Source organism: Quercus lobata, unplaced genomic scaffold, assembly GCF_001633185.2.
Source record: "Quercus lobata isolate SW786 unplaced genomic scaffold, ValleyOak3.0 Primary Assembly Scq3eQI_224, whole genome shotgun sequence".
NCBI lineage: Eukaryota > Viridiplantae > Streptophyta > Magnoliopsida > Fagales > Fagaceae > Quercus > Quercus lobata.
This window is the reverse complement of record NW_022154721.1, coordinates 1-25999: the sequence shown is the minus strand read 5'-3', so window position 1 is coordinate 25999 and position 25999 is coordinate 1. Positions and strand designations below refer to the sequence as shown.

The window sequence follows — 25999 nt, the reverse complement described above, 5'->3', positions numbered from 1 at the left end:
GATTTTTTTAATTTGTTTAATTCTTTTGCTATTTTTTTATGAATTCTTTAGCTCGGGCTAGGTAGAATCGATTCGGAATGAAAATTTTTTTCTCTCTTTTTCAGCTTGTTCCTACCCGTTTCGAATTGAAATGAAGCCTGGATGATTTTTTTTTAAAAATTTATTTATTGAATTTTTTTTCCTATTTTTTTTGGAATTATCTAGCTCAGGTTAGGTAGGAACGCTTCGATACGAAAACTTTTTTTTCTCTCTTTTTCGTTTTGTCCCAACCCATTTCGACTTGAAATGAAGACTGGATGATTTTTTTAATTTTTTGAATTCTTTTGCTATTTTTTTATGAATTCTTTAGCTCGGGCTAGGTAGAATCGGTTCGTAACGAAAAAATTTTTTCTCTCTTTTTCGGCTTGTCCCGACCCGTTTTGGCTTGAAATGAAGCCAGGATGATGTTTTTTAATTTTTTGAATTTTTTTGGGAATTTTCTAGCTTGGGTTGGGTAGAACGGTTTGGAATGAAAAAAAGTTTTCTCTCTTTTTCGGCCTATCCTGACTTGTTTCGGCTTGAAATGAAGCTTCGATAATATTTTTTAATTTTTTGAATTGTGTTCCTTTATTTTTTAGAATTCTCTAAATCGGGTCGTGAAGGAACGGTTCGGAACGAAAATTTTTTCTCCCTTTTTTACAGCTAACCCGACTCGTTTCGGCTTGAAATGAAGCCTGTATGATTTTTTTTTTTAATTTTTTAACTATTTTTTTGGGAATTCTCTAGCTCGGGTCGGCTCGTTTCGGCTTGAAATGAATCTTGGATGATATTTTTTAATTTTTTGAATTGTTTTGCTATATTTTTTGTAATTCTCAAAATCGGGTCAGGAAGGAATGGTTCGGATCGAAAAAAAAATTTCTCTCTTTTTTGGCCTGTCCTGACCCGTTTCGGCTTGAAATGAAGCTTGTACAATGTTTTTTAATTTCTTAATTTTCTAGCTTTTTTTTTTGGGAATTCTCTAGCTCAGGTCGGGTAGGAATGGTTTGGAACGAAAATTTTCTTCTCTCTTTTTCAGCCTGTCCCGACCCATTTCGGTTTGAAATGAAACATGGATGATGTTTTTTAATTTTTTTGGGAATTCTCTAGCTCGGGTCAAGTTGGAACGGTTCGGAACGAAAATTTTTTTTCCCTCTTTTTCGGCTTGTCCCGACCCGTTTCGGCTTAAAATGAAGCATGCATGATGTTTTCTAATTTTTTGAATTTTTTTGCTATTTTTTTGGGAATTCTCTAGCTTGGGTCGTGTAGAAACGGTTCGGAACACAATTTTTTTTTCTCCCTTTTTCGGCCTGTTTTGACCCGTTTCAGCTTGAAATGAAGCCTGAATGATGTTTTTTTTTTTTTTTTTTTTTTTTTTTTTTTTTATTATAATTATTTTTGCTTTTTTTTTGGGAATTTCTAGCTTGCGTCAGGTAGATAAGGTTCGGAACGCAATTTTTTTTTCTCTCTTTTTCGGCCTGTCCTGACCCATTTCGGCTTGGAATGAAGCCTGGATGATGTTTTTTTTATTTTTTTAATTGCTTTTGCTATTTTTTTGGGAATTCTCTGACTCGGGTCGGGTAGAAATGGTTCGGTATGAAAAAAACTTTTCTCTCTTTTTCGGCCTGTCCCGACCCGTTTTGGCTTGAAATGAAGCCTGGATGATGTTTTTTGGGTTTTTGAATTTTTTTGCTATATTTTTTGGAATTCTCTAACTCTGGTCAGGTAGGAACAATTCTGAACAAAATTTTTTTTTTCTCTTTTTCGGCCTGTCCTGACTCGTTTCAGCTTGAAATGAAGCCTGGATGATGTTTCTTAATTTTTTGAATTTTTTAGCTATTTTTTTGGGAATTCTCTAGCTCGGGTCGGATAGAAATGGTTCGGAATTAAATTTTTTCTTTCTCACTTTTTCAGCCTGTCTCGACCCGCTTTGACTTGAAATGAAACCTGAATGTTGTTTTTTAATTTTTTGAATTTTTTTGCTATTTTTTAGGAATTCTCTAGCTCAGGTCAGGTAGGAATGGTTCGGAGTGAAATTTTTTTTTTCTCTTTTTTGGCCTGTCCCGACCTGGTTCGGCTTGAAATGAAGCTTGGATGATGTTTTTAAAATTTTTTGCTATTTTTTTTGGAATTCTCTAGCTCGGGTTGAGTAGAACGGTTCGGAATGAAAATTTTTTTTCTTTCTTTTTTGGCCTGTCCTGACCCTTTTCGGCTTGAAATGAAGGCTGGATGATGTTTTTAAAATTTTTGAATTGTTTTGCTATTTTTTTTCAGAATTCTGTAGCTCGGGTTGGGTAGAAACGGTTTGGAACGAAAAAAATTTTCTCTCTCTTTTTCAGCCTGTCCCGACTCGTTTCGGCTTGAAATGAAGCTTGGATGATTTTTTTAATTTTTTGAAGTTTTTTGCTATTTTTTTGGGAATTCTCTAGTTCGGGTCAGGTAGGAACGGTTTTGATTGAATTTTTTTTTCTCTTTTTTGGCTTGAAATGAAGCCTTGATGATGTTTTTTAATTTTTATTAATTTTTTTACTATTTTTTGGGAATTCTCTAGCTTGGGTCGGGTAGAAACGGTTCAGAACGAAAAAAAATTTTCTCTCTTTTTCGGCCTGTCCCGACTCGTTTCAGCTTGAAATGAAGCCTGGATGATGTTTCTTAATTTTTTGAATTTTTTAGCTATTTTTTTGGGAATTCTCTAGCTCGGGTCGGATAGAAACGGTTCAGAATTAAATTTTTTCTTTCTCACTTTTTCAGCCTGTCTCGACTTGCTTTGGCTTGAAATGAAACCTGAATGATGTTTTTTAATTTTTTGAATTTTTTTGCTATTTTTTAGGAATTCTCTAGCTCAGGTCAGGTAGGAATGGTTCGGAGTGAAAAAATTTTTCTCTCTTTTTCGGCCTGTCCCGACCCGGTTCGGCTTGAAATGAAGCTTGGATGATGTTTTTAAATTTTTTTGCTATTTTTTGGGAATTCTCTAGCTCGGGTCGAGTAGGAACGGTTCGGAACGAAAAAATTTTTTCTTTCTTTTTTGGCCTGTCCCGACCCTTTTCGGCTTGAAATGAAGGCTGGATGATGTTTTTAAAATTTTTGAATTGTTTTGCTATTTTTTTCAGAATTCTATAGCTCGGGTCGGGTAGAAACGGTTTGGAACGAAAATTTTTTTCTCTCTTTTTCTGCCTGTCCCAACTCGTTTTGGCTTGAAATGAAGCCTGGATGATGTTTTTTAATTTTTTGAAGTTTTTTACTATTTTTTTCGGAATTCTCTAGCTCGGGTCAAGTAGGAACGGTTTAGATTGAATTTTTTTTTTCTCTTTTTTTCGGCTTGTCCCGACCCGTTTCGGCTTGAAATGAAGCCTTGATGATGTTTTTTAATTTTTTGAATTTTTTTGCTTTTTTTTTGGGAATTCTCTAGCTTGGGTCGTGTAGAAACAGTTTAGAACAAATTTTTTTTTTCTCTCTTTTTCGGCCTATCCCAACCTGTTTCAGCTTGAAATGAAGCTTGGATGATGTTTTTTAATTTTTTGAATTTTTTTGCTATGTTTTTGGGAATTCTCTAGCTTGGGTTGGGTAGGAACTGTTCAGATCAAATTTTTTTTTTCTCTCTTTTTCGGCCTATCCCAACCTGTTTCGGCTTGAAATGAAGCCCAAATGATGTTTTTCAATATTTTGAATTTTTTTGGGAATTCTCTTGCTCAGGTTAGGTAGGAATGGTTCGGAACGAATTTTTTTTTCTCTTTTTCAGCCTGTCCCGATCCGTTTCGGCTTGAAATGGAGCCTTGATGATGTTTTTTAATTTTTAAAAAATTTTTGCTATTTTTTTGGGAATTCTCTAGCTTGGGTCGGGTAGGAACGGTTCGGAACGAAATTTTTTTTTTCTCTTTTTCGACCTGTCCCGGCCCGTTTCGGCTTGAAATGATGCCCAGATGATGTTTTTTTTAATTTTTTTGTGTACTCTTTTGCTTGGGTTGGGTTAGAACGGTTTGGAATGAAAATTTTTTTTTCTCTCTTTCGGCCTGACCCAACCCATTTCAGCTTGAAATGAAGCCTAGATGATGTTTTTTAATTTTTTGAATTTTTTTGGGAATTCTCTAGCTCGGTCGAGTAGAAACTGTTCGGAATGTAATTTTTTTTTCCTCTCTTTTTCGGCCTATCCCAACCCGTTTCAGCTTGAAATGAAGTCTGGATGATGTTTTTTAATTTTTTGAATTTTTTTGCTATTTTTTTGGGAATTCTCTAGCTCGGGTCGTGTAGAAACTGATGAGAATCACAAAGCATTCAAGGATCCATTGCATGTTCCAGTTCGGCCTATTACTAAAGCAAGATCCAAGAAGATCAAAGAAGCACTTAATGGGCTGATTCAAGAGATTTGGGCTGATTCTAACGCAGGACATTCCAAGCTTGGCCCAAAGGAAGATGAAGGTGTAATAAATTTAATCCAAGCTATTGAGGGCTGATCTGCTTTGATTGGGCGTGATTTATGGCGTGGATTAATGGCTGATTGACTTTCCAGCCCCATATTAATTAATAGCCATTTTTCCTATTCTAGAACTTATTATTTTAGACCAAATCTACCTTAATTTTAAGCTTTTATTATTTAGAACGTTTTCTAGCTATTTTCCTGTTTTGGATATGCTAATTTCAGACCAAATCAACTTTTATTTAGGGTTTTATTATTTACTACATTTTTCATATTTTCTATTTTTCAGTCATGCCTTATAAGTAGCATGCACTCATTGTAATATAGAATTATTGAATAAAAATCAAAAAAGGTGAGGCTTTGCTCTTCTTTTGGTTCTTCAAGAACTGTGAACTTATTAGGGATTCTTCCTTGTGGCGTTCAAACTTTATACATTTGGTTCGTGATTCAATTATAATCATTGGGTCAAGGTGTTACTTATACCTTTGGTTTGAGTTTCACTTATAAACGTTGGGTTAGGGTTTTCTATCAAAATCTGAATTTTAGCTTTCTTGGGCAAGTATTCCAATATTTTTGTTGGGTCTCAAAGCGTGTCGATTGAGGTTCGCAACATATTCCAATATTTTTGTTGGGTCTCAAAGCATGTCTATTGAGGTTTGCCTTAGAAACGGAAAAAAATTTCTCTCTTTTTCGGCCTATCCTAACCTTTTTCGGCTTGAAATGAAGCCTGGATCATGTTTTTTTTTTTATTTTTTTTATTTTTTTGTTCTATTTTTTGGAATTCTCTAGCCTAGATCGGCTAGGAACGGTTCCGAATGAATTTTTTTTTTTCTCTTTTTCAGCTTGGCCCGATCCGTTTCGGCTTGAAATAAAAGCCTGTATGATGTTTTTTAATTTTTTGAAAATTTTTGCTATTTTTTTTGGGAATTCTCTTGCTCGGGTTGGGTAGGAATGTTTAGGAACGAAATTTTATTTTTTTCTCTTTTACGGCCTGTCCCGAACCATTTCGACTTGAAATTAAGCCTGGATGATGTTTTTTAATTTTTTGAATTTTTTTGTGAATTCTCTAGTTCGGGTCGAGTAGAAACGGTTTGGAACGAAATTTTTTTCCTCTCTTTTTCAGCCAGTCTCGACCCTTTTCGGCTTGAAATGAAGCCTAGATGATGTTTTTTAATTTTCTGAATTTTTTGCTATTTTTTTCTGAAATAAATACCCCCTTTCTGTTTGGAAAGATGGACTAGAAAAAATGGATACAAAAAGCTTACAAAAATTCTCTAGACCGGGAATATTCTCTCTCACTCTTCTCTCTAGTTTTTTTCCTTAGGAAACCTCTCTCCAAAATTTTCCACAACTCCCCCTTCGACCTTTTATTTCCAAAAAACCTTAGGTAAGTGAGTAATTTTGTAAGAAATGGGTTAGCTTCTTCATAGCTATACCTATTTCCTTTTTCTCTTTTCCTTGTTAACATCATATTTTATATATGAAATGCTTCATTTATTTACTTGTCCATTTATATTCTAGCACTTTATTTCTTTGTTCTAATCTTTATATTGCCTGTTCTATTTATTTATTGCTCTTTACATATTGTCCTAGTTATATATTGCTTTATTTACTTGTTGCTTTATTATATGTCTGTGGGTTTCCCTTAAATGGTTTTTACACCTTATTCTTAGACACAATGTGGGTAGTATCCCTAGAATGGTGGTAGAAGGCTTTAAGTCTCCCATTCCTTAATAGGGAGAAGAACCCATAAATTCTAGACATTTAGGGGAAGTTCCTTTGTTGTTTTATTTATTTACTTGTTCACATATTTACTTGTTACTTTATTTATTTATTTGTTGTTCTTCTTATTGCTCCATTTATTTATTGTTCTTTATTTGTTATGCTATATACTATTGTGTTCCCCTATCTCTCTCTACATCTAAAAAATGTTTTCTACCCTTCTTCTTTTTGGTTGCCTTCTCACTTGAGAAAGCAACCACAACACCCATGATAAATCTTTATATTCCTAACTAGACAGTATGCAATGGCTTAGGCCATGTGCATGACCAACCTTAGTTGAAAAATAAAACTTTATCATAGGTGGGTTTTTCTTAAATGGGTTCTAAACCTTGTTCCTAGGCATAATATGGGTGTGTTACCTAGAGAATGGTAGATGACTTGAGTTGCCTCCCACTTCTCAATATGGTAAAAAACCCACATAAGGCTTGGATGTGGCAAGATTAGAAATTATTTAGGAGAAATTTCCTTTTAAAAAAATGAATTTCCCATAAACTTTAATTTAATGTCTTGTATTTAAATTCATTTACATTCCAGGATCTTTATTTTAATGTCTTGTGTTTAAATTCCTTTATATTTCTAGCCATTTCATTTATGTCCTCTTGTTTTTCTCTTTCCATTCTCACGAGTAATCTAGATTGGCATATGGTAAAAAGCTTGAATAAACAAACCTCTAAAATATTTTTCTAAAGAAATAAAAATGGTTCCAATGACCATCAATTTTCTAAAAAAAATGTTTTTAAAAGAAGTTTTACTTTTAAAACCCTAAAAGGCGTTCCAAAGGGGCATTTTTCAATCTTTTCCCCAAAACTCTTTTCTTTCTTCCTTATCCTTTCTTTCAAAAACTGATTTTTACTACGTAAAAAGTATTTCTTTAGAAACCCATTTTGAATAGATTTTTTTTTTGATATAAAAAAAAGGGTAATTTTTCTACACCATGTTCCCTTTAAGAAAAACAAAAACCATGAGATTTTTGGGTCTAAAGCCTTCATTTCAAAATAAAACCCATGGAAACCTTTTTTGTCAAAAATTTCTTCTTTTAAAGAAAGTTTTCAATTCATTGGATTCAATTTTCAACCATAACATTTGTTTTCTCAAAACTTTTATCATCCAAAAAAAAGCCATGGGATTTTTGGATCAAAAAGTCTTTCCTTTAAAAGAAAAACCCATGAGAGTCATTTTTTTTTTTTAAACCAAATCTTTTCCAAAGTTCTCTTTTTAAAAAATGGTTGTTTTCACAAAAAGATTTAAAAACATAAACTTTGTTTCTTCAAAAGAAAACCTTTTGTCATTTTTTTACAAAAATTTAAGTTGATCTCTCTCTCTCTCTCTCTCTCTCTCAATTGGATAAAAACTGAGGTTTTCAACTAAACCATGGAAACCCTTTCTCAAAATAAAATGGTTTATAAACTCTTTTCTTTCCTAAAAAACTGAAGCTCTTTCTCAGTGAAAAAAAGTTTTTTTTTTTTTACTCTCCAATTTCCTTTGAAACCAACACTTTCAACACCTTTTTTAGAAAATCCTTTTTACAAAAACCAAGAAAACTCTCTTAAGCCTTTGTGCAAACTTAGTTTTTCAAACAATCTTTTTCTAGAATCTCAATCCTTTTCTCAAAAGAAATTGTTCATTTTCTTTTAGGTAAGTTTTTAAAATTTCCATCTTTACACTTTTGTGCATTTTTGTTTTGAGCTTTCCTAAAATTGCATCTTATAGAGGTTTGTGCCTATAGTCCAATTTCATTGAACCAATAGCCACCAATCAAGCTAACATGTCCCGCCTCCCCTTTGGCACTAATGTTGTAGTCTATTGTATTTTTGCATGAGAAATGAGACAAATGGAGGATGACAACAATGTGCTATCTTTCTTGCTCTCCCTTTTTATTTTCACATTGTAAATATCCATGCTAAATTCATGGTATGTAAAAATTCACATGTTATATATATTATTTCTTGTAACGTAGTAAACTTCTTTCACATGCTTTGTTTTAAATAATTCTTTGCAATAAATATTCACATGCTACTTTATAAATAAATAAATACTTACATGTATATATGTATATTTTTTGTACCAAACTTTTCCCAAAAAAAAAAAAAAAGCCAAGTATCTAATTTTTTTCATAAAAAAGATAACGATAAAATTCAAATTAAAATGGAGTACTATCCTTTGGATAGGCGGTGTGGGGTGCCTAACAACTTCCCCACACGTAACCGAATTTCTGAGTCCAAAATCTATAGTTTGAGATTTTTGGTTTACCTTAATTAATTAACAACCCTTAAAATTGGTTTTAATTAATTAACTTAAAAATAATTAGAAAAATAGGTGATCAATTAGATCTAACACAAAACCAATGGTTAGTGACAAATCCTAAAATAAAAATAAGAATAAGAGACTCCCACACACACACACACACCACCTCACCCTAGAAACACATGCACATAAAGAGTAATGTCACCAAGGACCTAATGTGTGATAAACCAAAAATGAAAAGGAAAAAGAAAAGCCCTCAACAAGGCTTTCTCTGTTCTCATTTTTTTGGGGCATCCATAATTGCTTCCAAATCTTCAAGCATGGATTGAAGAACTCTGCCAAACAACAACAATCAACTGTTGTTATGTTGTCAGTCACATACTGAGATCCGTGCAAAGGAGAAGTCTCTATAAGAATAAGTCCAATTGGGTATTAGAGTTGATACTATTATAGGCTAGTAGGTTCTACTATAGGTAGGTAATTTAGGAAAAGCTGATTGGGATAAAATTTCTTGTGCTTGTAAAATTCAAGGTTTTAAGAAAATAGAGACGAATGGTGTTTTCTCCTTCTCATTCCATTTTCTCTCACTTAAACTTCTAAACAAGATAGTGGACTTTCCATTCCCTTCATTAAAACTGCCAAGTAGGGGAAATGAATGAATATTTTAAAATCATTCATTTTCATTTTATTCATTTCCCTCCTCCCAAATGAGTTGTTATGATCATTGAGTTGAATACAAATCTTATGTACTACTTTATGTTCCACCAATTGTTGATACCCATTTTCGTGACACATTTTCTACAAGCCTGATTCAACCAAGCCTAACTTCCTTATGGGTTCAATTCATGTATTATATTATATTTTATTTTTTTAAGCATAGCTCAAGCCTATGCAACATATTGGGAAAAATTGAGAAAGTGTGGCTTGGAGGGTATGGGTTGATTTCTTTAAGACCTTTTACATTAGCCTAGCCCATGCGTGCTATCAAGTGGGCAAAGGACATTGGTAGCACTTATGGCTCAAGAAGGAGGTTTTGCACCTGAAATTTTTACCCTAAAAGAGCCTTTATGCTCTGGCTGACTGTGACCCAACTTTTTTGCTGTACCTTTGTCACCTAAAACATATAACTGACCCTAAGGAGCTAGCCTTGTCTGTTGCAACTACCAAATACAGCTTCCAAGGACTTGCCATATCTAGGAAATATCAACCCATGAATTTATGCAACCAATTCATTTCCCAAATTATGGAAAAAAGCAATGTATCCCTCTTACCCAATTAAATCAAATCTGGCCATATCCTTTTGGGTTGATGCCTTGGGGTTCAAATCCTCTTCTATTGACCTAAAACCAGTCAATTAGAGCACCTCAAACTCAATAAATAAGGCCTCAATTAGATTCAAAAGGAACCATTCACGTTTTAAACAAGACAAGAGTCTCTCTTCAGCTAAAGAAGCCAATCACGTTTTCCTCATATAGCTGAAACTTTAGACCAAATGCCCATTTAGCCAGCTAACATCCTCAAAAATCTGAAGTTTGGGGGTGGAAATATGGTACATGGGAACCTTCCCTCTCTTCCTCATAACCTTTTTCAATTTCCTCTTCTCACTGACTGTAGGTCAAACTTTCGGACTTGTGCACTTTTTCTACATTTTCTTGTATTTCGATTATGACATTTTGATTTCTCTCTTGTTAAAGCACCAATACCCTTTTTTTTTCATTATACATTTGGAATTTTGGACTTGATTCTCCACAAATAAATAGTTCTAAAGAACCCAAGGGAAAATTTGGGCTAATCTTGCAATTTTGGCCTTTGTCGCAAAACGTCCCTGACACCAATTATAGTATGTTATATGTCTAATTTTATTTCCATTTTAAAACCTTTTAGGTTCAATCATTTTCGGGTCTCTCATTCAGTTTATTAACTTAATTAATTTGTCAATCATAAGAAAACTCATGGTAAGTTGGTAACTAGTTATTACTTATTACAATCTATAAAGATTGTACTAAGTAATAAAACTGATTTAGTTTGACAAATCCTAAAAATGATTTAGTTGATTGTAATAAGTAATAAAATTGATTTAGTTTGACAAATCATAAAAATGATTTAGTTTTGATATCAGTTAGATAAAAAAATACAAACAATTAAAAAATCTAAAAATTTTTTGTAACTCAAAAAAGTTAGGTGAAAACCTCCAAACATTTAAAGATCATAACTTTACACTTACTTGTCCATTTGAATGTGTTAAAACATTACATAAAACTCACTAGTCACTAATACTTACCTTATTCTCATTAAAAGAAAAAATCATTAACACTTTTTACACCTTTTAACATTATACTTTATTAGATCTTTTTGGATATATACCATTGTCAGTTTCTTTAAGATATTCTCTCATTTCTTTGTGTGTGTGTTAAAAGTATTTTCCAAAAAAAATAAAATATTATACTTTATTTATTACTTTTTAGTTTTGAGTCCTAGATTGAATTCAGGTAAATTAGGATTCTCTAAAATTCTTAAATTAAGTGTTGGTTTGTTAACTCTACTATAGAGTTCTTGAAATCCAATCACATTCATTGTAATATTAGCACATTTAATTTTGACACACCACTAATAATTTAACTCGATAACTTATTTGAATTGATTTTTGCGATAAACTCTATGCTCTAGCAATGAAATATGGTCATCGCAAAAAGCTTTATTTCATGTACCTGTAATGTCAAATTATCTGGACTTCAGTTAAAACCAACTTTAATGGAAATATGTGCCTGAAAATGTCATTCCTAAAACTAGTTTTTAGAAAATATGCATGTGAAAACACTAAATTTAAAAGATAATTTTTGAAGGAACGTGCATTTAAATAACTAAATTTGAAATTAATTTTTACAGGATTTTATCTTTTGAAGAGATTGATATATAATATTTTTTTACATATTTAATTTTGAAGAAAATTGCTTAACTAATAAATTCTTTTGCAATGCATACCCAATGGGCAAGTATAAATTTGGGAGATAAAAGATATATAAATGAAGCAATCCCAATAGTATGTTTAGATTGCATGAATCATGTATTTTTAAGTTTTGTAAGTTAATTGGTTGACACTTCTTACATATTTTCAAATGAGACATTCAAAGTTCAAAATTTCAAATTCCTTTTTCTCCAACTATCAAATTATCGCCCACAGGGGGGGGGGAGGGGAGTTGCTTGTATAGAGGTTGCATGTCCGAAGTCAATGGATACTAACTAGTCAGGTTTAATGAGTTTTATGGCCCAATTGGACCCAAACGATAAGGATTTGAGATTTTCTTTAATGAGATTCAAATTTTTAATTCTTCTAGGGTTTGTGTTTTATGCCTTAAGTACACGAACTTACCCAATTATGTATTTAAGTTACTAAAATACTATAATTATTAAGTTTATTCTTTTAGGGTTTGCATGTACCTCTCTTTCTACCTCAAAATATTATATAATTTAGTGTACAAAATCTTACTAATAGGAAACTCTTTTTTTAGAATTTCAGAAGTTCAATTTTAAGTTGACTTGATTCAACTAATTTGATCTGACTTATAGTTCGATAAACCAGTATGTTAATATGTTTGAGTCTTTCAAATATAAATGATATATGTTTGAGGTAGAATTCCTAAATTTTTTAATATGGTTTGATAGAGGTTTTGTATGTAAAATCCTTGCACATGATTTTCTAGGAATTTCTGTCGGGCAGAGTTTTTGTGCCCAAGTTCACTGTCACTAGTGCTGATCAGTTTTACTCCATGAAAGTTGTCATCATTTATAACAATGATGAGAATATATCACAGATTCTTGTAATGCCTCCAGATAACAACGCTAATCCGCAAGTGCTGAATCATACATAACGTTGGAAGCCATTCCTAAAGCGCAAGCGACTGACAATAAAATGTTCCAATTCTAAACATGATTAGATGAATGCTACTTTCTAAGCAACATTTAAGATGATCAATCATACTAACACTGCATATACAAGTAAAGCATTGTAGCAGCAGCTTTAGGATGAAGATAGATAAAGCTTAATTGACATAAATTAATTAGTCTTAAGGGCTCACAAATGCTAGCCACATGTACAGCACACATGTATGAATTCAAGATTGTATAGCATCATGAGCAATCAGCCTTAGATTTTTAGCAGAGTGACTGCTCATGATGTTATATCGTTTCTGTGAAGCTCTTATTGTGCTGTATATGCTACCAAATTAAATTCCCATCTATCGGAAGCCCCCTCCTAGAGCTGGAGCCCAATAGTCAGCTCCATTGTCACTCCCAACTTGCAGTGTACATGACACTGGAACCAGACACAACCCTCTACTCCTCAGGTCTTTCTTTGGTTCTTCATGAGAATCCTAACAATTTCAAACGGAAAACAAAAAAGTGCATGTTAATTCCACTTCATTTTTTATTTAATTATTGGACTTGTAAAAAAGCTTACAGTTAAACAAAGAGGCAAAAGAGATAATTTTTAAGAAGAACGAATTAACTGTAATGTCAAGAATTACCTGCTCAGGGCCACCTTTCCTCTTAATACAGTTCTCATTCAGCAGCTGGTAAAAAACACACAACAATTCAAAAGCATTAGTGCTAATTAAATTACTTTATGAATCTTTAAAATTTTGAAATGTAAACAAATTATAGTCTATTGTCAGTCTTTTGGTTCGAATTGCTACGGGTTGAAAGTCTGCAAAGCTGATAACATCATTCTTTAAGTACTGCATACTTTACTTTGTTCAGCAAACACAGTAAAGTTGTAGCTTTTTAAATCCAAGTTCCCCATATAACCCTTTAAGGAGAAATGGATCCAATAAAGCATACCTGACCAGGGTCTTCAGGAAATAAACAATTCCTTTCTCCTTGAACCTAACAAGAATGTAGCACAAGAAAATAGCAATCATTAATCAATTAATGTCAAATTATTGACCATATATAACTCATGCACATGCAAGAGAGAGAGAGAGAGAGAGAGAGAGAGGAAGTGAGAGTTTATTCTTGCTTTGGAAAGTGATAAATTAGTTTATATTGTAGTTTCTTACAGACTGTTGTTGCTGCCTCATGTTTCCTGATCCACTGCCCAAGTAAGGTAAGCTTAGGGCCTGCAATCCAACATGGGAAAAAGAAAAGAGTATATTTAGAACTTCAATAACTAAAGAATACTGAAAGAACAATGAGAAATGATACTTTTACAGTGAGCCATCACTCCCTCATGGTTGTTTGCAAAAATAAAGGAAGGAGGAGAAACATTACCTCAATTTGACTCTGAAGGAATCTGATGTATCCAATAGCTTCTAACAAGACAGAGGCTGTGTCAGTCTGCAAAAGGTGAAAAATATACCACACACCACAACCGTCCAAAGTCATATTTCTATGTCTTCTTTAATGCTTAAAGAGCAAAAAAAAAAAAAAAAAAAAAAAAAAAAAAAAAAAAGTCTAGTGATTTGAGAAAAAGATGATGAAGAAAGGAAGCTTTATTTTATTTATTTATTTATTTTTTTGATGGGAAAAGAAAGGAAGCAATTTGATCATATGCGAGAAAAAGTTCTCTTTAGGAGTTTCCTCTTAAAAGATTTGTGATTTTTTTTTGTTCTAATTTATTTGACATAACTACTTTTTGAGGCATTTTAATTATAACTTTTAGCTAGTTTAAAAATTACCTTTCCAAATGGAGATACAAGCTGGTGGAGGGCTGTAATTCTGTCACCTAATTTCTCCTTCCTCACCTGAATTTTAAAATAAGATAGAAGAGAAGGTGGATGAGGACATGATTGCAGTACCTTTTTATTTTATTTTAAAGTGAGTGAGTTTTCCTTCTAGACTGATGGATAAATAGAAGAGAGAGATAAAGAATCATCACCATTGACAAATGGACAATCAAGAAAGACAATAGTTACTACCCATGGATGTTCGTATGTGTCTGTCGGGGATGTGTAGCCTGCGGGTGTGGTCTGGATGTGGACATAGTCGTGTGGTTGTGAGTGTGTGTGTGAGAGAGAGAGAGAGAGAGAGAGAGAGAATTTTAGGGGGGAAGGTCTTTTGAGATATAAACATTACCTTGAAGGTAGGTTGGGTTGAAGAAGGCTGAACCCTAGCTTTCTTAAGTGCCCCACCATTTGCAATGCTGTTACACTTATTGAGAAAAGAAAGAAGATATGAATCTTGATTGGTTTTCACTAATAAATATTACTGGCTACAAAAGTTGGTGGATTAGGGAGGAGATAAAGAAGCAAGAGAAAGTGCACACACAAAAAATGAAGGAATTAAATCATTGGTAGGTTAGTAGGAAAAGAATACTTTAAAAAAAGAAAAAGAAAAATGGCAAGCCAAATCAATCCATTCACAATGTATAATAGATCATTCATACAAAGAATTAATTTATTTTAGATGAATGACCAATGAAATTTTAAAAAGCCTTTAAACCAACCACCCAAAGAAGAAGAAGCATCTTAAAACAATATTCATGAATTTACTGCATTCATTTCATAAATTTAAATCTGAAAGAGACTCTTGAATTGCAACCCTAGAGAATCAGGAACTTTTAAATTGACAAGATTAGCCACTCTTTCTTACCTCAGAAGATGGATCGGGTGGTGGGTGCCTTCCATCTACCTTAATACTAGAGAAATCCAACATGTTATTGTTGAAACTTGTCACACAAGATGAGTTTGGAGATGAAGCAGGCATTACTTGAGACCAAGTAGCTTTTGCTGCCTGAAAATCCTCACTTCCATGCCCATACACATAGTTGCTTACTGAGTTTTCTTGCTTGACATTAACAACAGAAGCATTTGCAGCCTGACTGTATAATTGTTCCCCCCAATTCTCCAACTTCTTAGCAGCTTGAAACTGGCTCATACCATCCTTATCTTCTTCTCCCACCAATCCACCCCTACAAAGAAAAAAGACCCACATCACAATCCCAACTAAATTACCAATATTTCATCATTAATAACACTTTTAGTTTGAAATAAAGAGATAGATCATGAAAACACATATATTGGACTATAAGAAAGTGGTAAAATAGATAATCATGCAAACATGGATCTATGAGAAAGAGACAAGGGATTAATTACAAGAGTAGTTGGCTCCAAGACTCAGGAAGCTCCTGGCTATCATGCCAAGAGGGAATTGAAGAAGAAGAAGAAGAAGAAGAAGTGGGTGCATATTGAGGAAAAAAAATTGGACTAGGCAAGAAAGGAGAAGATGGTTGTGTTGGTGGACGCATGTTATTAATATTCCAACAGTTAGGGTTTCCGGCCATCATTTGTTGCACCGGTGAGCTTTGTAAAACACCTCTATTCATCCCTATAATCCTGATGAGAAACTTTCCTTCACTCTTTCTTCACCTTTCCTTTTTCTTTGTGTGTGTTTTTTAAGCTTCCAAACAAAGTCTCTGTAGAACCTTTGAGAGGTCCTCTTACTTTGGGTTAAGTAGGGGAACCCTCAAGTCCTGTGTTGGAGAGAATTTGAATAATCATGGAGTCTTGAGGACCTTTGTCACTGTTTTCTTTCTTTTTCTTCTTTCTTTATTGCTTTGCCTTTTTCTTTCTTTCTTTTATGTTTTTCTTTTCTTTCTTGCTTTTTTCCCTGCTTTTGCTTTATCTCAAAGTGGGACAGAAAAGGCGGGTAGCAACAATTCCTTACGATTAATTAAATAAAAAAAAAATATATATATATATATATATATATATATTTATGGATCTAACTACAGTGACTGTGAGTGTACATTTTTTTCTGTATACCAACCATGTGGCAAATTTGAGTTAAAAATATATAATAAATTACTACAAAATTTATTAAAAAAAACTTATAAACTTACATGGCATGTAGTATTCATAACATCACTCATTCAAGCAATGCGATGGACATAACAATTTCCACAGCCTTTTTTTGGGTATCGATAGAAGTGAAAAGTTTTTGTTGTTTGTACACTGTCCCATTAATAAATTGCAAAAAGTTTAGTAGTAAATACTGTCACATATTTTATCACAACTTACACTTGTGCCAAATGGTTATTAGATGACTTTTTTCAAAATATCGTAGGTAAACTAATGTGTAAATGATGTAATCCAGTTATAAGTTAATAAATGTATAAATTGTGGTAAAGAGTAAATTGTATGACAAAGTTTTTGTCCCTGGAAGAATTGGATAAATTGAGAATATACCACCTCAACGTTCTGAAAAAAGTGTACATAAATTTATATGTATATTTTTTAGATGATATGAAGTTATGTATTGGGAAAATTAATAGGGCAAGTTGTGTATATAAACTTACATATTGGGCAAATTAATAAGGCATGTCTATCGTACCATCACTAGCTAGTCCTTTATGAGTTGAACATAAGTAAAAATGTTTAAACCAGAAGAGACATTTGCAATTTAATCAAATAGTTGGTTGATTTACTTAATGAATCTTACTTTTTGGTGTTGAGTCATACACTCATGCTCTTAGCTATGAGTAGGTTTTGAATGATAGCCATCTAATCTGAGCACAGCAACGTGTCGTGGCTGTCATATATAGCAAAACCTTTTAAATCATTTCTATAAAATTTGAATTTAAAACGTAAATCCCACTCTATTACTTATGTCACTTTGGGATAAGGCCTAAATCATAGCATGATTTTGTTAGTCGTTCACTCTTTAGAATCATTTAATGCACATAATATTCCATTTATAATCTATCTAGAGACTTGTAATGTACACCTTCACTAAGGAGTGGGAACGAGGCTAGGGGCTCTAGCAATAATAATAAATTTTTTTTAAAAATAACCTTTACAAACTGATATGTTAACTTGATAATGTAAAAAGAATAAGTAACTAATTAACATCTTCTCAAAAAAAAAAAAGAAAAAGAAAAAAAAGAAATTTATATATTATATTGTTTGGAAAATCTGATTTAGACCCCAAACACTTATGTGACAGATTAATTGAATGATTGAACAAGTTATTTCACACAAATAGTATAAACACTTGCTTTAATTACAGTTTTAATACAAAAACAGTAATAATGAAAGCAAAACAAGACACAAATTTTGTAAGGAAATGGAAAACCAATAAAAAACCTTTTCAATGTGAAAAACCATTCTAAGGATCCAATTCCTAAAAATATTCGCTAAAAGCAATAATTACAACAGTTTACTTAGAAAGCATTTGCACAATTAAACTCTCTATTATAACCTCATCAAACATCTCACTTTCCTTCCTACTCTAATAGTCTTAGAACCTCCGAAATCCTTCTACTCAAACTTCCTCCATGAACAAACCTTGTACACAACCCAGAACTCCACAAAACAACAATAGCGCCCCATTCTTGAGAAACTAATTCTCTTTTTTCAAACAATCAAATGTTTAGGCATAAAAGAAACGCTCCAAGAGAAACTCTAAAAAAATCTTACAGTGGAAAAACACACCAAGGGAGAGGAATTTTGAAACTTTTAAAGGAGTTAGGTTTAGATCTTAGATTTACTCTTTGTTATTGGTAGCCTCTTACTCTCTCTTTGTAGTATGGGTCTGTTTTATATATGAAATCATTAGGTTAAGTTGCCAACCTTCAAAATCAATTTACTAATTGTCACAATTTCTCTTATGCAAGGGTCTCATAAACTTTTTTTTTTGAACTTCACTTGTGCAAAAATTTTGTTCTTTGAAATATTTAATCATGTTGGAAAAACAGATTTGTATTTCATACAAATACACGCAGCGAAATATGAACGAATCTACTTCATTCATGATTGATAACATGCATTATGTAAATTTCAGAATTTAAGAACAAGAGAGCGTACCTTGGTGTGGTGAAATTCAAAACTAAAGATTAGAAGTACTTGAGAACACTTTTAATTTTCACTCCAATTCCACTTTACGCCCAATAAGTGTGGTCTCTCAATCAGTTTCCAAGGGAAAATAAGAGTGTGGCTTACACTCACACATACACACCATTTCATAATGATGTCACTTTCTAAAATTATGTATATTTCTCCCTTTGTATCTAACTAATTATCTAATTGGGCTGGCTTTTTGGGCCTTTCCAATTGGGCTAACTTTTTGGGCCTTTCCAATTGGGCATTAGTGTGTGGCTTGGAGTGGGACCAAAAAGGAACAAATAAGACACTAGTTCCAATGGGCCTTGGGCTTTTCTGTCAACTCTTGACAAGTCCAAAGTTACCATTAATTATATTTAATACCACTATATAAATATAATTGTACTCTAGGCCTTATTAATAAATTATATCTCAAGATTTTATTGTACATGCAACCCCTTCATAAAATATTCGTAGTAATACAAAGTCATGAATGTAGGCTGTCTCTTTGAAGATTACTATATCTTAATCATTGAGTACCTAGTTTAATCCTTAAAGTTATATCTCTGTTAAGAGATTATGAATTTCATCTTGAGAATATATGTTCCATCAACACTAAATGTGGTTGCCCAACATATTGAGGTTTTGACCATTACTTTAGATCTCACTCCTGATATATCAAAACAACCTACACTTCATGATCAAGTCCATTATTCTCTCAGAATTAAGAGTTGATGTAAATAGAAGTCATGAGATTTATTATTCATTTGATAGTCGTTAGGAGAATAATAAATCTCACAACGGTCCAATTCAATATGTTTTAACTCTTAAAACATATCAACATACCAACTAGAAGTCTCCACTTCCATTATCAAGACAAATCATATTAGTTGATATGTTATAATCTTCGCAGATGAAATACCCATTTAATCACCGACTACAAACTAAAATTCTGAGTTTACAAAGAACTTGTGACTTATATCTTTTATGACTAAGTCATATATTATGCATCTCATGAACTATATGATAATATTCAAATATTCATGTTATCATTATTTTAGATAATAATTGAAAGTTCAATTAGTGTATAAAACACTATGAACGTTTAGACTCCCAATTTACAAATGACCAATTCAAGCTTAATGTCAAACGCTTAATGTGCGGAATATGAACATAAGTTTAAAACAAAATTGATAAACAATCTAAACCAAATAAAATCACATCCACAGCAGAAATTAAATGGAAAAGATTAAGGGAAGAGAGATGCAAACACAAGGACAACACTCGATGTGTTATCGAAGAGGAAACCGAAGCCCTCGGCGTAAAACCTCTTCGCTGCCCTTCAAGCGGTAAACAATCCACTAAAGAATGTAGTTGGGATACATGAACAACAGAAAACCCTCCAAGTCTAATCTACCCAATGTACCTAAGCCCTTCATGCTCCTACTCCAATGAGGTTACGCCGAACCTATTTCTTCTTTAACTTGCCGGATTTTGCTACTTGACCATAGCATCTACCAATATAAAATTGGTTCCTTTTTAATTGCTTCCCAAACACCAAATGGCCTCCTCACAGATATGGGTATGGTGAGAAAAGGTTTTGGTAATGTATCTCTCAAGAATTTGACAATGGAGAGGAAGAGAGTAGAGGAATTTGAAAAGTCTCTATGTGAAGATTGTGGATGAATCAATCTTATTTTTCTCTAGGGTTTCTCTCTCAAAATTCTCTCTGGAAACTCTCTCAATATCGTGGGTATAAGGGTATATATATAGTAGGGTGAGAAGGAATGTGAAAAGTCAATTTTTTCCAAACAGGGTGTTCTGGCGACTTGACCTCATGACTGGGTTGAGTTGCGAGTTCAAGCCGCGAGCTAACGGCCTGGCCAGCCTAGGACTGTTGTCCTGTAGTGCAACAGCTGGCGCGACTCTTCAACTTCTGGCATGCTTGGCACGTGCGCAACTATCTAGCGGCTTGCAAGCCGCAAGCCACCCACGAGATCTAGTCGCGAGTCCCTGCTTCTTTGTACAATCTTGAGTATTTCTTCACACTCTCTCACACACTACCCTTACATGATTCTCACCTAAATACAAGGTTACTAATTGCTAAAATACAAGCAAATTTAGCACGGAATAAAGCCAATAAGATGGTTGATAAAATTCAACCTTACAATAATAAAACAACTTTATTAATTACAACATTAAGTCATACATAATGTCATACATAGCATCATACAATAAGATTTAAGGGCACTAATCCTAACAATCAACTCATTTGATATATTTCTAACCTAACTCCAATACATCAATTTTAACCCTTTTTTTTAATTAATTTTGTCACATGGAATTAGTCATATCGAAAATTCTAGAACGATAATAGCTTAAATTTTTTGTTATAACAATGATAGTAGTTTTAGCATTTTATGGTTCTGTAATCAATTCTTTTGTTGAAAGGGTGACAAGGCTCCTTATCAATGCCATGTAAAATATTCTCATAAAAGAAACACACAAAAATGCCGTATAACATGCACTACTTAACTCAAGTTTTCAATTTTAAAAAAATTAAAATAAAAAAAAAACTTTTCAAAATGGAGTATAATCATCTATATTTTACTTCAAATGAAGAGAATCCATTTCACAATTATGATTTTATTTTCAAAAATTAACAATATATAGAGTGTCATATCATTTAAAACACCTTTAGATTTAAAATTTTTAATAAGACCCTTGAAATATATCCATTTTAAATTTAGAGGATTGTAATCCTTTCATAATAGTCATTTTAAACTACTGCACACCTTTGTAGGTATTTGTGGAGTGTGAGGGGACAAGGATTGGGGTTTAAATCTAAAAAAAAAACTTCATACACACACATATATATATATATATATATATATATATATATATATAAATTATTCTATAGTAGAATTCTAACTCAGATTATTTTTTTTAAAAATAGTCATATTAATATCGTCTCAATTCATTGCCTTGAAAGTTTTTCATTTGTATTAATATTTAATAGTTATGGTAAGGGAACTTGTACCCCGAATTAATTACAAGCAATTAGATTTTGGGAAATTATTGTATACTCACGGAGTACCATAAATGCGTACTCCCTCCTCTCACATGAATGGTGGGTCCCACTAATTAAATTAATGGTGGTACCCACCATTTATGTGAGAGGAGGGAGTACGTATTTATAGTACTCTAGGAGTACCTAATAATTTTCCTTAGATCTCGTAGACTGCTTTAAGTATAATTAATGTAATTGTAATCTCTTTATAAACGTTATTCATGAGATGACTAGGAAGATTATATTTCTTTCTCTTTTTTTCCTTATGGAAAATTAATATTTCTAACAATATTAATTTGTGAAGAAATTTCAGGCGTTATGATGCATTTAGATTATCTTTATGTTGATTTGATGAAACTTGGTAAAAACTACATTGATACTTAGAAAAAAATAAGATCTTAAAAATTTATAAATAATCCAAGAAAAAGGATTAATCCAAACAAATTTTTTTTTTGACTGAGATTTGACGGCAATATGTACGGCCAAAATGGGGATATACCCCTTTCGTTGAAACTTTCTAGTAAAATGCTCCAAGTTTGAAACTATTAAGGGATATGCCTCTGTTTTAAATTCGATTTTCTAAAAACTGAGTTCTACTGAAAAACTCGATTTGGCAAAAATCAATTTATAGGCAATCAAACTAAAAAAAAAAAAAAAAAAAAAAAAAAATCCTGCATGGAACTTGAATTCCATGTAGTTTCATTGAAACTCGATTTTCTAAAAATTGAGTTTCAAAACAGGGACATATCTCTAAATAGTTTCAGGCATGGAGTATTTTGTAGAAAGTTTCGGCGAAAGGAATATTTTGCCATGTTGGCCCAATGTGTACACTTGCATTCATGGTTATATGAACCAAACCAAAAAGGCACACAAATTGATTACCAATGACTTTGTTTCAATGATGAGAAGATGATAAAATTTTTAAGATTGGCACTACTAGTAAGTAGGGAAAAAATTGCCAAATGCCCTTTTCGGGCAAAAATAACAGCTCTTTGCCCCCTTTCCCAAATTAATTAGGGAAATGCCCCTCTTTTGAAACTCCATTTGTGATAAAATTTTTAAGATTGGCACTACTAGTAAGTAGGGAAAAAATTGCCAAATGCCTTTTTCAGGCAAAAATAACAGCTCTTTGCCCCCTTTCCCAAATTAATTAGGGAAATGCCCCTCTTTTGAAACTCCATTTGTGATAAATCGAGTTAGGCCCTATAGCGGTGTTTTTAAGGAACTTATAGTGACGTTTTCAGGACGTATAGTGGCATTTTGTAACTCGACCTCTATGAAATCAAGTTATAGGTAAAAAAAATTAAAAAAAATTGCCTATAACTCAATTTCATGGAGGTCGAGTCACAAAACGCCACTATAGGTCCTTAAAACGTCACTATAGGTCCTTAAAAACGCTGCTATAGGGCTCAAATTTTTATTTTAAAAATTTTAAAACTCGATTTATCTCAAATCGAGTTACAAAAGAGAGGCATTTCCCTAATTAGTTTGGAAAATGGGACGAAACGCTGCTTAGTTTGGGAGAAAAGGGCATTTGCCCATTTTCTCCTACTAAGTAGTAATGGTGTCATCTACATGCATAGACAATTAGTGGATGGTGTACATATGTACAATAACCATACATGCATGGTTGTTAGTTTGTTGGTAAAGTTTCAATGACTTGTGAGACTGTGAGATTACGGATAGAGGTGGACCGACCGACATATATATATATATATATATATACACCCTCACTTTTCAAGAGGTCAAAATCTAGGGTTTAGAGAATTAGAGATCCCTAACCTCAGGTCTCTAAACTAATTAGAGAGAATGATTACCATTTCCAAGAATTTTATTATAGAATTTATTTTGATCATCACCTTTATGGGCACCCCTTCATTTTTGATATAGGGCGACCTAGCTATATATTGCAGGAAAGACCAAAATGGTTTTGGCTTCATGTGAGTTTGTGGCCATATATGGGTGTCATTTTTATAACTAAAAGTAAGGTAGAATATATGGATTATGGATACCTCAACAATATTTTTCCCAACTAACTTCAATGAATATTGATCCTTCAAATTATCTTATCAAACTCATATAATCCATTACTAAGCTATTAAATTAATTAATAAAAACCCAATAACTTATTTAAGAAATTGGCCTTTTAATCTTCCCCCTTTTTTTACTCTTCTTTTGTTCTAGGCTTCTAGTTTTAGCCATGATCCAGAAGATGGGTTATAGGGGGTGCTCATTACAAGTACTCAAGTCGAGGCCAACGCATATCACTTGCTGACAACTTCCATATATATATATATTAGTAATTAAGAAGAAGAAGAAGAAGAAAACATAAAATAATAATGGAATTATTCTCCTTGGTGTAATTGATTACTTTAATTTATTCCATGACATATATTCCTTTGAACCGCATTTTAATGTTAGAAACAAACAAACAAACCCTTAAATCTCGAGCTAGCCTGACCAGTGACTTAGGAACATAACCATATGTTTTTGGGGATATTAATTAAGGGGAGGAAGAATGGCATGTCTTGTCCGTACTGCCAAAATCTTTGTCGGGGGCGCCATGTCTTTTTTAAATTTCTTTCCCTTTCTTTGGCTTTCTTCTCTGTCCTCCCATAAAACAAACAAAGAACAAACACCTCCTTCTTGTCCTCATCTTCCTTCGCTTATATTCTTCTCTCTCTACTTCTCTACCATCTATACAATATATTATATTTAGTACATTCAATATTAATTAATTGTCAATTTTTTAAGGAATTAGTTTATACAATACTATATATTATATGCCCTTGAATCACAGCAGTAGGAAACCCAAAAAAAAAAAAAATTAATACCTTGGGCCCATAAGGTGTAAGGGATGAAGAAGATCTTGTGGCTCTAAATAACTTTGTTGTGTTACAAACTTATAATATTATGTACAAGATTACCATGTTTGCTCTTAGTTAATTTCTATAGGTGAAGCAGTTTTATGATGCTTTCATGACAGTTGAACGTAGTAGGACATCTGTTCTTTAGGGGAATCTTGGTGGTAGGATTAATAAACTTGAAAGATGTTTTAGGACATATGTGATTCAATATTAGGAATATATGTCAATATTTTATGTAGTTAGTTAATCCTTTGACAAAACGCACTTTACTTGTAATTGGGTAGATCTAGTTTGAGTTTAATACTTTAAGGAACAAGATTTTAAGTTCAAGTGTTAAAATTATGCAAGTCTGTCCAAGAATTAAGTAATGAAGTGCTGGATTTTAAAGCTCGACAGCTAGCATTTATCAAGGTTTAAAAGCTGTTTCAGCCCGTAGCTCGACAGCTAGCCCATCTATCGAGGTTTATGAAACTCAGTTTTTCAGAACTGATTTTCATCAAATCCGTGAGTATGTGTTTAGGCTTTCTTTTCTCACAACCCTAAACATATATAAGGATTATTTTAAGGGCCATCTAGGGCGCGCGAGTGTGAAGCAAAGTTTTGTTCATGCAAATTGTGATCTGAGACAGAATTTGCCCTAATTCATCTTTCTCTTGAAGAAGCTGTTGTGTTTGTATACTGTACAGTTTTGTGACCAAGAAGTTTCTTGATCTTCATAGTGTGATGAGTTGAAGAACTTTGCACCCAACATCCTTCTCAAGTTGGTGATTAAGTCGCGTACTAGGAGCCGTGCATTGAAAGGAGAGATTGTCATTACAGAACAAGTTCAATTGGATATTGGGGTAAGGGTTCAATTGTAGGTTGGTATAAGGTACTGGAATTCCTTTACTTGTAACTGCTTGTTTTGATAATAGTGGATTCTCTGGTGACCTTAAAATTACCCGGTGGGGTTTTTACCGTGTAGGTTTTCCCCATTCATAAACAAATCATTGTGTTAATTTAATTTCCACTGCATTTTAGTTAATTGGTGATTTGTTTGTGCTACCACGCACTTTGCATTTTAATTAACTTAATTAATTCACTTGGCTAAATTAATTGGTTAATTTATTATAAGGGGTCAATACATTTTTGGCCTATCAAGATGTACCATAAATCTGGAGATTCTAAATTCCATTAATCACACTATTGATCCATGAATTTTTTGGAGGTGTCTCATAGGCATAGAATAATCTAAGCCAACTAGGATACTGCATCTTTATATATATATATATATATATATATATATATATATATAAAACTAGTAGTAATAGTACATTAATCATTTACATGAAAACACTAGGCTAGGAAGCAACAAAAACAATCAATTTAGAAATAGAATATCCAAATACCTTCTTTACAAAAAAGTTTATACATCATGTATATCAAACTACCATAGCCCTGTGTAGTTAACTACACATTGGCAAAATTATTGTTTCACACTTTCAGATATATACTACTGCATACGCAATGTCCATATTTTTAAGCATTAATTGTTAATTTACACTTTACACGTGATGTAAAAGAGTGCTGACATTATTGAATGTGGAACAATCAAAGGCTGTGTAATAAATAGATCCCAGCAAATTTTAACTACCAGTCTATCACTGTTTTAAAAATTGACCGAAGTGCTGTATCAATTTTCTTCGAAGATTTTGTAAGAAAAAGTATTATACTAGTAGTACTACTTGAGAGTTCCTCCACTTACACTCTCAGGATAGAGAGTAGAGCACATTGCTTTTGTTTTGTCTAGAATCCT

General features: G+C 32.7%; 1 protein-coding gene across 2 annotated transcripts; it reads right to left on the bottom strand.

The window, feature by feature from the left end:
* Window positions 1–12413: 12413 nt before the first annotated feature.
* On the bottom strand, window positions 12414–16005 carry LOC115973120 (transcription factor bHLH68-like). 2 transcript variants are annotated; one of them, XM_031093358.1, is made up of 9 exons: window positions 15544–16004; window positions 15041–15359; window positions 14525–14599; window positions 14128–14193; window positions 13721–13786; window positions 13510–13569; window positions 13292–13336; window positions 12979–13023; window positions 12414–12825 (listed from the first exon to the last, which is right to left on the bottom strand). In XM_031093358.1, exons 1-9 carry the CDS (start codon window positions 15771–15773, stop codon window positions 12691–12693), a joined length of 1041 nt encoding a protein of 346 aa, XP_030949218.1. In that variant the 5' UTR covers window positions 15774–16004; the 3' UTR covers window positions 12414–12690. The 2 variants fall into 2 exon arrangements, with proteins under 2 accessions (XP_030949218.1, XP_030949219.1); XM_031093359.1 differs by lacking the exon at window positions 14525–14599 and having other exon boundaries at window positions 15544–16005.
* Between the last annotated feature and the right edge of the window lie 9994 nt (window positions 16006–25999).

Coding starts and splice junctions, on each gene's coding strand:
- LOC115973120 (XM_031093358.1), bottom strand. CDS start 15,773: ATGAATAGAGGTGTTTTACAAAGCTCACCGGTGCAACAAATGATGGCC. Junction 13,570..13,720: donor TCCTTCAGAGTCAAATTGAG/GTAATGTTTCTC, acceptor GTTGGATTGCAG/GCCCTAAGCTTACCTTACTT. Junction 13,024..13,291: donor TTCCTGAAGACCCTGGTCAG/GTATGCTTTATT, acceptor GTTTTTTACCAG/CTGCTGAATGAGAACTGTAT.